This window comes from Octodon degus, unplaced genomic scaffold (genome assembly GCF_000260255.1).
Source record: "Octodon degus isolate 3935 unplaced genomic scaffold, OctDeg1.0 scaffold00045, whole genome shotgun sequence".
NCBI lineage: Eukaryota > Metazoa > Chordata > Mammalia > Rodentia > Octodontidae > Octodon > Octodon degus.
Window position 1 is genome coordinate 3,731,997 of NW_004524621.1, and position 14,336 is coordinate 3,746,332.

At 53.2% G+C, this 14,336-nt stretch overlaps 1 protein-coding gene across 2 annotated transcripts in view; it reads right to left on the minus strand.

The window, feature by feature from the left end:
- Abcg1 (ATP binding cassette subfamily G member 1) overlaps positions 1 to 14,336 on the minus strand; it is a 47,873-nt gene that overhangs the window by 11,426 nt on the left and 22,111 nt on the right. For both annotated transcript variants that reach the window (XM_004631787.3, XM_004631786.2), the window contains exons 3-5: positions 6,309 to 6,426; positions 4,313 to 4,445; positions 1,901 to 1,951 (exon numbers count right to left, since the gene is read on the minus strand). In XM_004631787.3, the coding sequence (XP_004631844.1) occupies positions 1,901 to 1,951; positions 4,313 to 4,445; positions 6,309 to 6,426 (302 nt within the window). The remainder of the gene's footprint in view (positions 1 to 1,900; positions 1,952 to 4,312; positions 4,446 to 6,308; positions 6,427 to 14,336) is intronic.

Here is a 14,336-nt window from a genome sequence, read left to right on the forward strand (position 1 = left end):
TCAGAGTGCTGGCAGGGCCAGTCCCCCGGCCCCCTCTCTCCCAGGCTGGCCGATGGGGTCTTCTCTCTGCATCCCTCAGGGTCGGCCCCTGTGCGCATGTCCTGACCTCCTCTTCTCATGGGGACATGGTCACATTGAGCAGGACTACTGCTCACCTGCCCTTCACCTGAACCAGCCCTGGAAGGATCCCATCTCCACAGAGGGGTGATTGGGTCACCAGTGCAGTCCCTGTGCCCCAGACAAGGGCCACACCCATTCATGACCCCTACATTTTCTGCATCTCCTCTGCTCTGGGTTCAAGTAATCCACTTTCTTGCCTTCAACCTCAGAATAAAAGAGTTCCATGGGCAATGTCCTCTGTAGCAGCAAAGAGCCTGGACACGAGTTTCTGGCACTTGCACTGTGCATCTCCTGCTTTGCATGTACAGAGAGAAAGGAGGGCAAAGGAGTCCTAAAGTTGCCCAGTGTTTTGTCCACGTAAGAAGAGTTTAAATTTGCTTACTAATAACTACTCTCTGTGGTAGGGAAGAAGAAATGGCACAAGCAGCAGAGTGTTGAATAGGTCCTCAGCAGGTACAGCTGCACACCACTGACTGCAGGACCTGACACCAGGCCCGTCCACTGCAGGATGGACCTGTCCCTTGGGTGCATGGTCAAGGCCCGAGAGGGCGTCTGCAGAAAAGCTATTCCATAAGTGGGATTTCAACAACTTCATCTTATGCTGAAAACCCCAGCAGCACTAGCAGGTGGCCAGCAACAAGGAGGCCAGTCAGGCTTCCCTGGGTCTGGGTGTCCACTGACTGGTTCCCCCGATTGTGCATTCAGGGTCTCCCGCTAAGAATGCCGCCTGCACCCTTCCTGCTTGCCGGGAATTTAAGGAATCAGAAAAAGTGATAAGTGGAATGAGAACATCCCAGTCATGCTGGAGCCTGTTTATTTTCTTTTTAAAAGGCTGGTTAATAACATTCAAGAACCAAATTTATTTTGCAGTGTGTGTGGGTGGAGGGTGGTTATTTTTAAACCAACGACTAATCATCTCCATCGTCAGTGCTGCATGAAACAGAGTTTAATCTCAAGGGTGCACACAGTGATCTAAAACTATCATGCAGGTTTACATTTAAAAAAAATTTCTTCCAGTAAAAGACATTGCCACGAATACCCATCTCACTGAACACACTCATCCCACGGTCCTTGCCACTTTCTGCAACAGCTCTAGGGTTCTCTTTCCTAGAGATCTTCAGTTCATCTGTCCTGGCTGCCTTGATGTTCTGAATGGAGTCAAAACACTTCTCTTTAATGGTCACCTTGACTTTGGAGAAGAGCTGGAAGCCCCAAAGTATCAGGTCTAATAAATAAGGTGGATGAGAACACAGTTCCATGTTCTTATGAGCTGCCTTTATGTTAGCTGGCACGTGGCAGCAGCAGTCACTGTATTTTTGATCACCTTCATAAAGCCACTCAGGAAAGAGGACTCCAGAGCTGCTGCTGAAAGTGGCCAGAGTGCTGGGATGGTGGAAGCATGCTGGAAGTGAGAGGGAGGGTTTTGACCATTCAAGACACTGTGTCTTTTCCTTAAAGTTTGAATTAATTTCTTAATTCAAACATCTATTATGTATTTCTATTACACCTTGTATTAAACACTGACAGGGCAGCACACTTATCCCCACCCTGAGGCTACTGTCTGCAGGCCACCCAAACACTGAGGGTGTAGCCTGACAGTCAGAGCTGTGTCCCTGGGACTCTGCAACCTGCGGCACCCTCAGAGATGACCCTGCCCCCACACACTCAAAAGGAGAGGCAAGAACAAACTGGTAAGCAAAAGCAGCTCTGAAAGCCTCCACGCCCTTCCGCTGGAGGTCATGGTACCTAGACATGTGTGGCCCCTGAGAGACGCACTCACCATCTCCTTTCTGCCTTCATCCTTCTCCTGTAGCTTCAGGTGCGCAGAAACCTGTGGAGACAAGGACAATGGTGGATGACTGTCAGGGCATGAGTCTCACAAGCTACAGCATAGGCCAGTGACCTGGCAGCTCCCAGAAACACAGGAGGTCCTGGCATCACCCCTGTGGCTCGGTGGAGGCAGGGCTGGTCACGGAGAGTGGTGTGGGTCCAAACCCACTTCTGATGTCTCAGGTGAGTGCCCTGCCACACAAAAGGGAGGACCCCAGGCACCCTGCCCTTGACGGGACAGCAGTGCAAATTCAGGAACTGCATGCACCACGGGGGAGCCCGTGCCTGCCTGGGGGAGCTTCCACACTGCAGGGACCATGAGGCACAGCGCACCAGGAAGCCAGTTCTTGTTCTGCTTCATTTGCTGAGATGCGCTTTATCAGGAAAGCCCTGGAATGGCTTGCCTGGGAAAACTCACACAGGAGTCTGTGTCCTCAGCACACATCTGTGCCCTGCCCTCTCCGCACCCGTGGTCTGGGGCTCACTGGGTGTCTCAGTTTCTTCCTCACCTGCCTTGTAAATGAGGGACATTGCTGAGAGAGCCATGAAAGACAGAGAATACAATGCAAAACCTAACACCTCTGAGGGCGGCTATCTGTCAGGTGACGCCGAGTGTCACTACAGTCTGCTTGGTGGCTGTGAGAGACAGAAGCAGCACAGCCAGGTTAGCACGGTGGCCATCGTCACCACACCCAGGAGACAGGACCTCCCATGATGAAAGTGCAACAGGTTCCAGTCAGAAGCAGTTCTCAAGGGCATCTCAGAGTTCCCCAAATCAGAAACCAGTTGAACTTTATTTTGGAACTAGGCATATTCCACAGTACCACCTGGTGACAACACTGGGCAAGGCCACTGCAAAGGAATGCAGCAACTGAGCTGGAAAGTCAAGGCGATGGCTTCTGGCAGGGAACTGCCTTGTCCATCCTCACCACTGAGAGTGGGACTTGGGTCCCCCAGGACGCAGACATGATTCAGGGACCAGCAGGTGATGCGTGAAGACAGTATTTACTGAACACACAGAGCAATAAAAGCTCGACTGGAGGAAATTCCACCACAGGCTGCTTGTCCTAGTCTACATGCAAATGCCTCCTAGTCCCGTGTCCCCCAGCAGATCCACACAGGACTCCACACTATACTGTTCGGGTGAAGTGTGCTCTGAGAGACAGAACACTCAGTACTGGGATGATGAATGAGAACATGCCCCCCCACGCCCTCCCTTTCTGTTCCCTACAGAGCAGGTGAGAGAGCAAGTCACCTGCTTGAAATCACAACCTGCTTCTCTCTGCTGAACCAAGAATCCCTGGAATGCTCATGGCTGCCACTCTCTGACTTCCTGGGGAGGAGGCTTCACCCAGCCCAAGTCAGAAACACAGGTAAGTCCCTCTCTGGGTGGGGACCCCACTGCATACACCTGTCTGCGAATCCAATAGCAGCCCAGGCTCCACATCCCCTGTGCTACCTGGAGAGACACTACCTTGCAGGGGGCTTCATGCAATGGACGAGGAGAGAGCAGATCAGAGCACCCACACTACGTGTGCAGAGAAAAGCAGCTGCAGCCAGGGGCTGACTTGAGCAGGAGGGGTTCTGGGAGCTTCCACCACTTGCAGTATGGCACCAGTGGGGGCTCTGCTGCTGGGAGTTGAGCCCTGATAGCCAGAGACCCACCCAGCAGGCTTACTCTGGGGAAATACACTGTCAGCTGCTGCCTGGACACTTCTGTGGCTCCAAAGGTAAGGATGTTTGTGTCCTCCCTCAACACTGCATTTACCTATAGAGGACCTAAGTGAAGACTCCATGGGAAGACTTATGAGGTATGGCAGAGTTGTCGCAAGGGCACATGCTAACGACATGGAGTGTCTATGGGATCCCCCTCCTTCCCTGCACCACTGTGTGCCCCATTCCAACTAACCCCATATAATCTGGCTCTGAGTCCCCATGTGACCAATGGCTGCCAGGGACCCGGGGCTCACAGCATGGCTCCTGCAGGCTCCATCTCACACCCCTTTCCTGAATTCATGTGGCTGATGGCTGCAAGGGGACCCAGTGGGGGTTCAGCCATCACTGGCTGCCTCCCTGCATTTGACAGGCAGGCGAGTCAGAGGATGAGACTCTCTGGGCCTTCACTAGACAGCTGATGGAAGGAAAGCCCCTCTATTTTGGAAGGAGAGCTGGTTTCTGTGGAAATGATCTCTGAGTCAGAGATCAATGATCTCAGAGACCTGACCACGACTGACAAGAAAGATACACTGAACTCACAGCCTGGGGGATCTTTTCTGTGTAGCTGTCCACATAGCAGGCAGGGCTGGCATGTGCTGCAGGGAGGGTATCCAGGGCAGGGGTGCATGGATGGGGTGGGACTCACCATCATGGCCTCCTGCACAGTGAGGTGCGGCAGTAGCATGTCGTCTTGCATGATGTAGCATGACACCTTCCGGAAGCAGCGCAGGTCCCGGGGCAGCCCATTGATGAGGACTGAACCTTTCATGCCACTCTCCCTGTGGGGCGAGGACAGAGGAGGCCATCAACACCACCCTTCCTGGCCTCGCTGCTGGCTAGAAGAGTGGTGACCAAGAGGTGGCCCTTCCAGCTGCTGCAGGGAGACCCAGAGGGCTATGCTGTCCTCTGCCTGGAGACACCATGGTGAGGAAGGGACCCAGCACACACAAGCTCGCTGGGCCAGTGCAGTTTTGCCAAGGGGAAGGGGCTGCACTTTCTCTGCCCATCTGACACAGGGCTGCTGATCAATTCTCCCTGGCCTGGCAGGGCTGTAAGATCTGCAGCTGCTTCCTTTCCTCTTCCTGTGTGTGTGTGCACACATGCACGCCTGTGCATCACAGGGATGGAACCCCGGCCCTTTCTGGTTTCTGTTTTGAGACAAGCTCTCTCCATGTTGCTCAGTGGTCCAAGCTGGGCTCAAACTTGTGATCTGCCTGCCTGGGCTGCCCAGAGCGCTGGGATGACAGGTGTGCACCACCACGCCTGGCTAATAGGCACTCACCGTAAAGCTTCATGTATAAATTAAGCAGGGAGGGTATGGGGGTTGCTTAGCAGACTAAATGCCTGCTTAGGTAAGTACAGGGACCAGGGTTTGATCCTGGCACCACATGCCATGCCGGCCCCACCCCAGGGTATGCTGAGTCGGCTACTGAGTCCGGGCATGGTGGCATATGCCTGTATTCCCAGCACTGGGGAGGCTGAAGCACAGGAAGGTCACTACGAGTCTGAGCTGCATAGCAAGACCCTGTACCAAATACATAAAATTAATTAATTAAGCAGGAAGAGAGCTCAGTAACTGCAACTGACAATAAAACAGAACAGTAACACACTGTGCTGCTCTAAAGTCACCTGCATCTGCAAGTCTCCCACTGCCGGAGCCATTATTAAGTAAAATACGTCACTTGAAATCACAGCGGTGGGCCTGATAACCTGGGAGGCTCCGAGTGCCCAACAAGCAGGCCATGTAGACACTGGAGATGCTGCTCAAAGGGACGGGGGTGGGGTGGGCAGCAAGGAGCACATCACAAATCTCAGAAAGGCATGCAGCTCAACGCTTACGAGCTATGCATTTCTGGAGTTTTCCACTTAATAGTTTTGGGTTATGGTTGACTGCAGCTATCTGAAAGTGCAGGAAGCACAACTGTGGGTGAGAGGTATTCTCATGACTCCTGTCAGCAAGGAGAAGTGAAGAGAACTGAGAACTGGCTTTAGCTGGGCGTGGTGGTATGTAGGCCCAGAATCCTAGCACTCTGGGATGCTCAGGCCAGAGGATCTAAGGTTAAAGCCAGCCTGGGCAACTGAGCGAGACCTGTCTCAAAATAAAAGAATGTTTAAAAGGGCTGAGATGCAGCTGTGTGTGAAGACTCTGGGCTCAAGTCACACGGGAGCCTATGATCACTAAAGTTTGGTTTGTTTGTTTGTTTGTTTGCTCATTTGTTTTTCAGATAGGATTTTGCTATGTAGTCCAGTCAGGCCTTGAACTCACAGCAATCCTCCTGCCTCAGCTTTCCCAGGACTATGGGCATGTACCACTATGCCTACTATAACGTTCTGCACAACTAAAGAAACCACACCCAGCCTGCCTGAGCACTCCTCTCTGTCCCTTTTGAAAAAGCCTTGTCATATTTTCCAGCACTTTCTGCTTGTTCTCCCAGCTCTCCCTCTCCCCGACCTTGTCCATCCCACTTCATGTGCCAGCAGGGTTGGCCCAGGGCTGAACTCACTCAGGGAACACTGACTTACCTGCCTGAAAGGTACAGCCATTCAGCACCTCCTGCAGGCTTCCCTGGAGCCCCCCACTGGACAGCAGGCTGTCCTATGAGGGCACATGGCAGCATACTCACCCCCACTCTCCTGCTCACCTGTATCCAGCCAGGATGTTCATGAGTGTGGACTTCCCAGCCCCTGAGGGGCCCATGATGGCCACCAGCTCCCCACTGCTGAACTTCCCAGAGATTCCTTTCAGGAGGGTCTTGTATCCTGCAAAAGGCAAACCATGTCTACTTGGGGACCGGAATAGGATTGTCCTCTTTGTGTCCCTCCTGCCTCCTGGAGCGCTATGGTAGAACATGCTGGACCCTGTGTCCCTGTGTCCTTCCCCACACTGTGTCACGGGTTCCAAACATATAGTGGCACGTGTGTATTGCTGGGACATTCACCAAGCGCTTCTCACATGGGGCTAAGGTCGCCCTTCAGGACTCACTGTCCTCCACTCACTTGTATTAATTATACCACTCCTCTGGCATTTCATTGACCAATTACTTATTTATTCTTTATACATTTACATGAATTATTTATATACAATTTACTTATAAATAACTACTTTTTAATTAAATAATCAATACATTATTAATTCCTTCATTAATAATGAAAAGCATTTACAATCACATCAGATGGCTTTGGAATTTTTGCTGATCTCGCGGGTGACACTTCCGGCGGACTGTGGAGATGTGCTAGGAAGATAAACCAGAAGCAACTGGATTCATAAACTCCAACCCAGGAAGTCACTTGGGCAGAGCAGCCAGAGTGCATCATGGGATTGTGTCATGTTTCCAGGGCCTTCATGAGACAAGAGATACCACAAGTACTTGCCCATTGTTGTCTGCCAACACTCTCCTGGGCTCCAGGGGCACCTAAGCCAACATGTTTGCAGGGCCCAATCTGGGTTTTCTCCCTGCTGGCTTCCTGCCCCTTACAGATGGGACACTAGCATTCCAGTCTGTCACCAGCTGCCACCTAACTTGCATGGGACTCCCTGAGGCCTTGTTTAAGCCAGGTGGAGAGAAGTCAGGAAGCTGTAGCCCTGAAGCTATTCTCTGAACAGAGAAGAGTGACTGTCACCCTAGGAGGGCAGGGATAGTCACTCCCAAGGGAGAAGGGACCCAGGACCTGAAAGCATGTCCAGAAAGGCAACTTCCCCTTGTGAGAAGTGGCCAGCTACAACCTAGGTGCATCGACAGCCAGAGGATACAAGGGGGGTGTGCTGGGCTTGCATCCTGCTTGGTGGGGCCTGTGTGGTGGACAGACAGACAGAGGGCTGGGAACCACAGGACCCTGTCCTTACTTGGGTCAGCCTCCCAGGAGAGCGGGTCCTCAGAGGGAGCACTGCATGGGGGGGGGTACTGGGAAGTGGCCCCCGGGGCATGCAAGTGACATCACTGAGGGAGCACTAAGCCCCAAGCAACCGCTCATTGCTGCTTTGGTCTGCCCCAGCTGGAGCTGGGGTTGCTTCCGGGCAAACTCCCTGTGCATGGCTGTCTGCTCTCTTCATTGGGAGCTTCCCCTGTAAAGACCCTGTGTGCCAGAAGCTGTCCAGGATGCAGTGAGGGACCACGTGCAGCTGCAGGACTTCAGTGTGCCTGAGAACATCGAGTATGGTCAGCTGACGTCAAGTCAATTCGTTAAGTGTGGAAAGGCCTCAGTTAGCTCAGACCCCTCTGAACAAGGACAGAGGAGATGAGAGGCATCAGAATGCAGGCCACCCCTCTTAGGTCCTCACAAGGGCAGCCTTGAGCGCAGGGTAGCTATGGAGCCCCAGACCTCAGTGACAAAGAAAGAGCAAGTCCCTGTGGACAGTTCAGGAGTCATAGGGTTCATGCTTGCCTGTCACCACCCTGTGGCCACATGTCCTGGGAGAAGAGGATTCATGAAGGTCCCTCCAGCAGGAGAGGATGGCAACCCACACCCTGGATGTCCCCTAGCTGAGTTTAACCTGCTATTCACAGCTGGGGGCCGGGGAGGAAGAGGGCCCAGGGGAGCCCAGGGCCCAGGCACAGCCCTGGTCACCTCTGGCCACCACAGGCAAATGAATGTGTGCACCACCACAGCCTCAAGGCCCACGGTGCAGTCACCTTCCCTCAGCCGCCCATCCTGGAGTTCCCAGGCCTCCAGGACCTGACCCATCTTCTGGTTGGTGCCCAAGGCCATTGGGTAGGACCTTAAAAGTAGCCCTGGGAACTAGGACAGAGGATACCATGGGACAACTGGTCCTCTCCTCTCCTCTCCTCCCTCCCCCCTGGTCTCTTCTCCCACCCTGATGCCCCCTCTCTCTTCTTTTCCTCTTTCTGTCCCCACTTGACCCTTGTCTCTCTCTCCTATTTGCTCGCCTTCTATGCACCTTTCTTGGTTCTTGTCTCTCTCCCCCTCATTCTGTCTCTGAGAAGCAGGGACCTCACCTGTCCTCTAGTGACCTGTGGTCGGGCATACACAGTGCACACTGCTGATTCCATGCTTCCCAATCAGATCAACAGAGGCATTCGGTGCTAAAGGGTCTCTGAGTTTTGTCTTTAGTAGGTCCTTTTTGGACCATAGCAATCCAGAGAGGAAGGAATCATGAGGAAGGTGACAACATCTGGGCAAGACAGCTTCTCCCCAGGGGCTCCCAGAAGGCACGGCCGCGCCTGAGCCCAGCACTGTCCACTGCTCCAACACATGTCGCTTTGCTTCCCATGAGGGCCAGGGTCATTGCTCCATGAGGACATGCCCAGGGCTGGCTGCTAAGTAACTGCCCCGTGAGCTAATGGGCAGCAGTGATCTCTCTCCCTGAGGGAATTTGGTGACAACCACTGTCTTGGGCATACTCTCTCCTTGCTCCTTCAAAATAGGACAGATACCCAAGGTGCCAGCCAGCGTGTGCTGGCCAGCAGGAAGGACCACAAGCCCTGCCGCTGCAGCTGCCTGTGCCACGTGAGGTCCCAGCACACACAGGATAACAGCATGCTATTAGAGGGGCCACTGGTGTCCCTATGCATCATACTGTGTGCAACAAAACCTGCTTCCAGTGGACAGCATCTGTTGCCAGTTAATCTCGAATAGTGGCAATCAAAATGAGCCAGTTTCTGAGCAGTGACTTTGACAAGTAAACTTCACCCAGGTATGGCACCCATGCAGCCCATAGACTCTCTGTCCCTGTGTCCCAGCCTCAGCCTGTCAGATCACCACTCTGAAAGCCTGAGCAGAATCCCAGGCTGTTGGCCTGCACACAGCGGAGGAGGAGCACAGAATCCTTCCTTGGCCATCACAACCACATTCTGCTGCCCATGAAAAACAAACAAACAAAAGCCCATCTTCTGTGAACCAGAAACTGTTCCCTATAAGCCCATGAGACTGTCCACTGTCCCCTGACTCCTGTGCTGTGTGACCACAACTGTCACCAGGCAACCAGCACTCTAGGTAGAGCTGGTTCCAGGCCAGAGCACATTTTAGAGCACTACAGACAAGTGGAAGGTGCTAACTGTCCACTTCCTCTGAAAACAAACAGGGCCATGGAAAGGCAATGGTATCAGCGGACACCTGTGAGGGTTCGGGGACAGCGAGCAAGTGCTGTGTTTCGTAGATAACGTGAGGGCTCAGGGTTCTGAGAGGGTCAGTGGTGGCCTGAGGCCACACAGCCCAATTCCCACCTCTTCAGTAACCCAGAGGTGGCTCTTTTAGCAGGGTTGGGCTCAGGGTTTCTGCACCATTTCCTTCCTGTCCCCTCTCCTGTGAATGGACTCTTCCCATCACTGAACCCCAACAGCTCATCCAGGAAGGCACTCCTGGTCTGCTACTGCTGGACCATGGAATAGGATGGAAAAAAAAAAATCCTACTTTCTTGCCCCAGAAAATCGAAATCCCCTGGAGCTCCTGAGGCCAGGTGGGTTCTAAGTATGGCTGGGCCTTCTAGCACCAGTGCCACAGAAGCCAAGGCCTGAAAAACTCTTCGTTCATCAGAGCACGCTTCACTCCTTCAGGTGACTTATCCTTCTTTCTGTGGCTTTTTCAAACCATAAAACCTCCTAGATTAAACAAAATAAAATTCTTAGCTGAGAGTGGTGGTCTATGGCCTGTCACCCCAGAACTCTAGGAGGCTGAGGCAGGATGACTGCAAAGTAGCTCAGTGCAGAGGCCCTGGGTTCAATCTCCAACACTGGAAACAAACAAACAACCTCTTGCCAGAATGTACTTTTGCCTCTTAGGGAAAGCTCAAGCCCTGCTGGTGTTGAGCTACTTGGGACAAAGACCTTTTCTGCTATCTGCCACCACAGGCCACCAAAACTGCTAGCATTGGGATGATACCATTGGCTGGGGTCCTTGGGAGCCTTTAGGCCCCCAATCTTGGCTCCCAGTAGAATTAATAGGGAGTACTTCCCTGACAGGCACAGGGATTGAGTAACACGCTGGGGCCACAGGGCAGAGCAGCCACAGGACTGTCCCCAGCCACACAAAGCCGTGTTGTCTCCCACACTGTGCTGGGCAGGTGTGGGTGAAATGGGCGCCCAGGAGAAGCGGGCCCTTGTTTTGTGATTTTGCAAACACCAAATGCCACATGGATTGCTCAGCAGTCAATGGACTCCTTGGGAGTTAATGCACTATAAACATAATCTCGAACAAACAGAAACAAGTCTTCTCAGGTTCCAGAGCTCCCAGCAGGCCTCATGGTGTCTCACCTTTGCTTGCTACACTCTCCAGCCACACGGGCCAGGCAGAAGGCTCCTCCTCCAGGCCTGGGGAGGGCGAGATGGCCCTGGCATAGCAAGGGCCTTCACACAGAGCTCAGGTCCTTGCAGAGATTCGGACCTGGCATTGTCTCCCTAGTCTCTCTGCCATTACCTGCCAATTCCTGCACCTGCCAGACCCTTCAGCCTGGCCCTCAAGGCCACCATCTCCTGTGGGGATGGCCAGGCAGAGTCTTCCTTCATCCCTGCTCCTGCCACTCCACACAGAGTCATCTTCCAACTATGCAGGGCTGGGTACAGCAGATAGCTGCAGCCCCCATCCCTGGCTGGGGGATGCACAGGGCTTGGCTGCCCTCACTGTCCTTGCAAGGGAGTCCTCAGGAGTTTGGAGGGAACAAAGCTACATGGCCTAAAGGCTGACCTCACAAAGGACAGGGTGGCAGTGGTCTTCTGGATGTCTGTGCTTTTTTCTCCCTCTAGATAGATGTTTCCTGCTCTTTGGCACCTTATAGAACAGGAGGTGGCTAGGAGGAAGAGTTAAGTGAGGAATGGATCCTGCTCCTGTGGGGCCTCTAATGCCAGCAGCTAGGATGAAGTGGTGGCAGATGCAGCTAGGTCTCTTTGCTGCTTAAGAACAGGGTCGTTCATTCTTCTCCTGAGCTCTTGAACACTGTTTCAGCTGCCAAAGAGCCAAAGTAAGTCATTTAGCAGGAACCCTGGTTCCCAGGCCCAGCATCTCATAATTGGGTCTGGCCAGCACCAGAGACATCTGGGAATATGGCCCCAGGAGGGACAATTACAAGGTGGAAGGAAGGGACCCAAGTGAAGACAGATGCACCCCTTCGTGTGTATGGGGCAAGGCAGATGTGGGACCAGAAGGACTGAAGGAGGCCCAGGAAGGGTGCACTTAAACCTCCAGTTGGTAAGCTTGCAGCACGTGGTTCTCTTGGATGGCATCTGCCAGCTGGTAAGGGGGCTATGGAGCTGTCTCCTCACCCCAGGCTTCCCATTGTGCTTCCAGTCAGGGAAGGAAGCTGTTTTCAGGGCCATGGCCTCTAGTGCCAACTGCAGTGGGCAACTGTCACTGAAGTGCTAGGAAGGGCTGCTGGCAGGGGCCCTGCTCCCAGAAAGCCAGGGAGGCAGACCTGTGTCCACTCTGGTAGGATGTTCTCGTTCACATCTGCCTAACTCAGACAGGTCCTCCAGGATGGCTTTTGAGGCAGATGCTGAGTGCAGATCCAGGCTTTCAGAGCTGGGAATGTTGTATATGCATGTGTGCATGCGCGTGCACATGTGCATGCGTGCATGCCTGTGTTTATAACTCTGCGTGGAGGAGGGATGGGTAGATGGAGGGATGGAGGGCTAGAAGGAGGGAGGTTGGGATGGAGGGAGGGACCAAAACAGGGAGGGAATCTCTTGGGTAGACATCCAAACAGAAGCCAAGGAGAGTGCCTGGCTTCCTACTGAAACACTCAAGAGGTCCTGATGGGAGGGCCAGAGATAGGACTTCCCTGTGCAGAGTCCGTGCCTGTGGAAATGGTAATTTTATAGAGACCAAAGCCACAGAGCTTGCAACCAATTTCTCCTATTGGAAGCAGATCTCTCCTTCCACAAAGATGACTTTCCCAGCTGACTCTAAGTAAAGACCCCTACATGAAAATGTAGGAGTCCAAAGAAATTTATAAAGAGCCAAGTGATAAATGCAGGTCATTAACTATTTTTAAATGCCCGTATGTCTTTAATGTTTTTAGAGCTCAACTGTGCACAATATGTTCCCAGAATTCTACAGACAGGCATTTCCTATCTTCTCCAGGTGAGGACAAGGGTTAGTCCTGATGCTCTGGTCATAGACAGTACCATCCGAATTCCGTTACCTCCTGTGTACAGTGCCGCTAACCCTATGGCTCTGTTCCTCCCATCATGCACATCTGGGACTCCCAGGGCATGTTTTCCACGGTGCTGTTTTCCTGTGACCTTTCAGTTTTCTTTGCTGCCAGGTAGAAATGCAGCCAGACGCTCCTACCCTCCTCATGAAAATCAATGCCAGTGTCACAGAGACAGAAATCATGGCCATCAAAAGGCTAAGCCCCAGGATCCTCCCCTCATCCCCCAGGTCCGGAGACCAGCAGGGGCCTGGCTGTGTGACGTAAAAACAGGAAAGACAGAGTGGCAGGAGGTTTCTGCCTGCAGTTGGGCTGGATCAGCGAGGATGGTCACCACCCTTGTGTCCACGTCGCCACTGCTGTGCCACTGCCATCTGTGCACGTGAGGGTGAGCCTTAGTGGTATAGCGACAAAGACAGAACCCACACGCACACACTGTCTGGATGGAGTCCTGCTGTCTCCCATGGGCGGGGCCCACCCCTTGCTATGCAGGGACACTCTCTGAGGTGTGCTGCATCTCAGTGACCCCAAGTCTATCCCACACTGAAACAGGTGATGTTCTCTTTTGCCTCTCACTTAAACTTTCCCCCAAAGTTTTCTAGAACCCTGCACCCACCGAGAGAGAAGGTGAGCATCACGGAAATGTGGCCCGAATGACCTCCCAGTGCTGCCTGCCCAGGGGTCACTCCTATGTCCTGCACAGCAGTGTTGGCACCTGTAGCGAGAGCTTCTTAGGTAGAGGGTGGTCCCGCACTCTCACCAATGTCGTATCGGTGTCCCCCGTCCTCACCTCTCATTCCTGAGAGTGCCAGTGGGGGATGAGGGAAGCAGGCTGATGCCCTGGTGAAGTGGCTCCTCCACATACTGCTGTGGGGAGCCTGGAACACAGCGTGTTATGATGGTGGCCACTGTAGTGACCAATGTCACATCAGTAGTACATGCAAAGTGCAAGCAACATGACAGGGAGGATCTCATCACTTCAGGGAGTGACAGCTGGGTGGACATGTCCACATGGTTTAAGGGTCCCATCCACATCCCATGCATACATGGGGCACAAATTCCCATCCAGGGGCACTGACCTGAGGTCTGACATCTGGGATCACCTAGGTCAAGCTGGTGATCATTCTCAAAGAGCTGGAGTGGCCTGAGGACACTCTTGTCCCCTAAGTCAGGCTGGGCACCAACCAGCCATTGGGCTCAGGAAGGGACCCTGTCTTCCCCAGCAGTGAAGACCATTTGCTCCTGTGGGCTGTTATATTAGGCATTACCTGTGACATCATTTCCTGTCACCCATGGTTCAGAAGCTACCTAGAACCACAAGATGCTGATGCTAGGACCACAAGACAGCCCAGGAGACCAGTGAGACCACAGCTGGCCAGGTACAGACCAGCCTCTCCTCCTCTCCAGCCCACAGAGGTGGGGTAGGCCAGGGCCCTGGGGTGGCTATCTGAATTTTTCTGGATGGGACTCCATTGTGGGACCTGTGGGGGCTCCCCACTCTAGACTCTCATCTCCCTCCATGATCACAGCAGCCTGGAGGCAGGGACAGGCCTATCCCTGTTTCAGATGA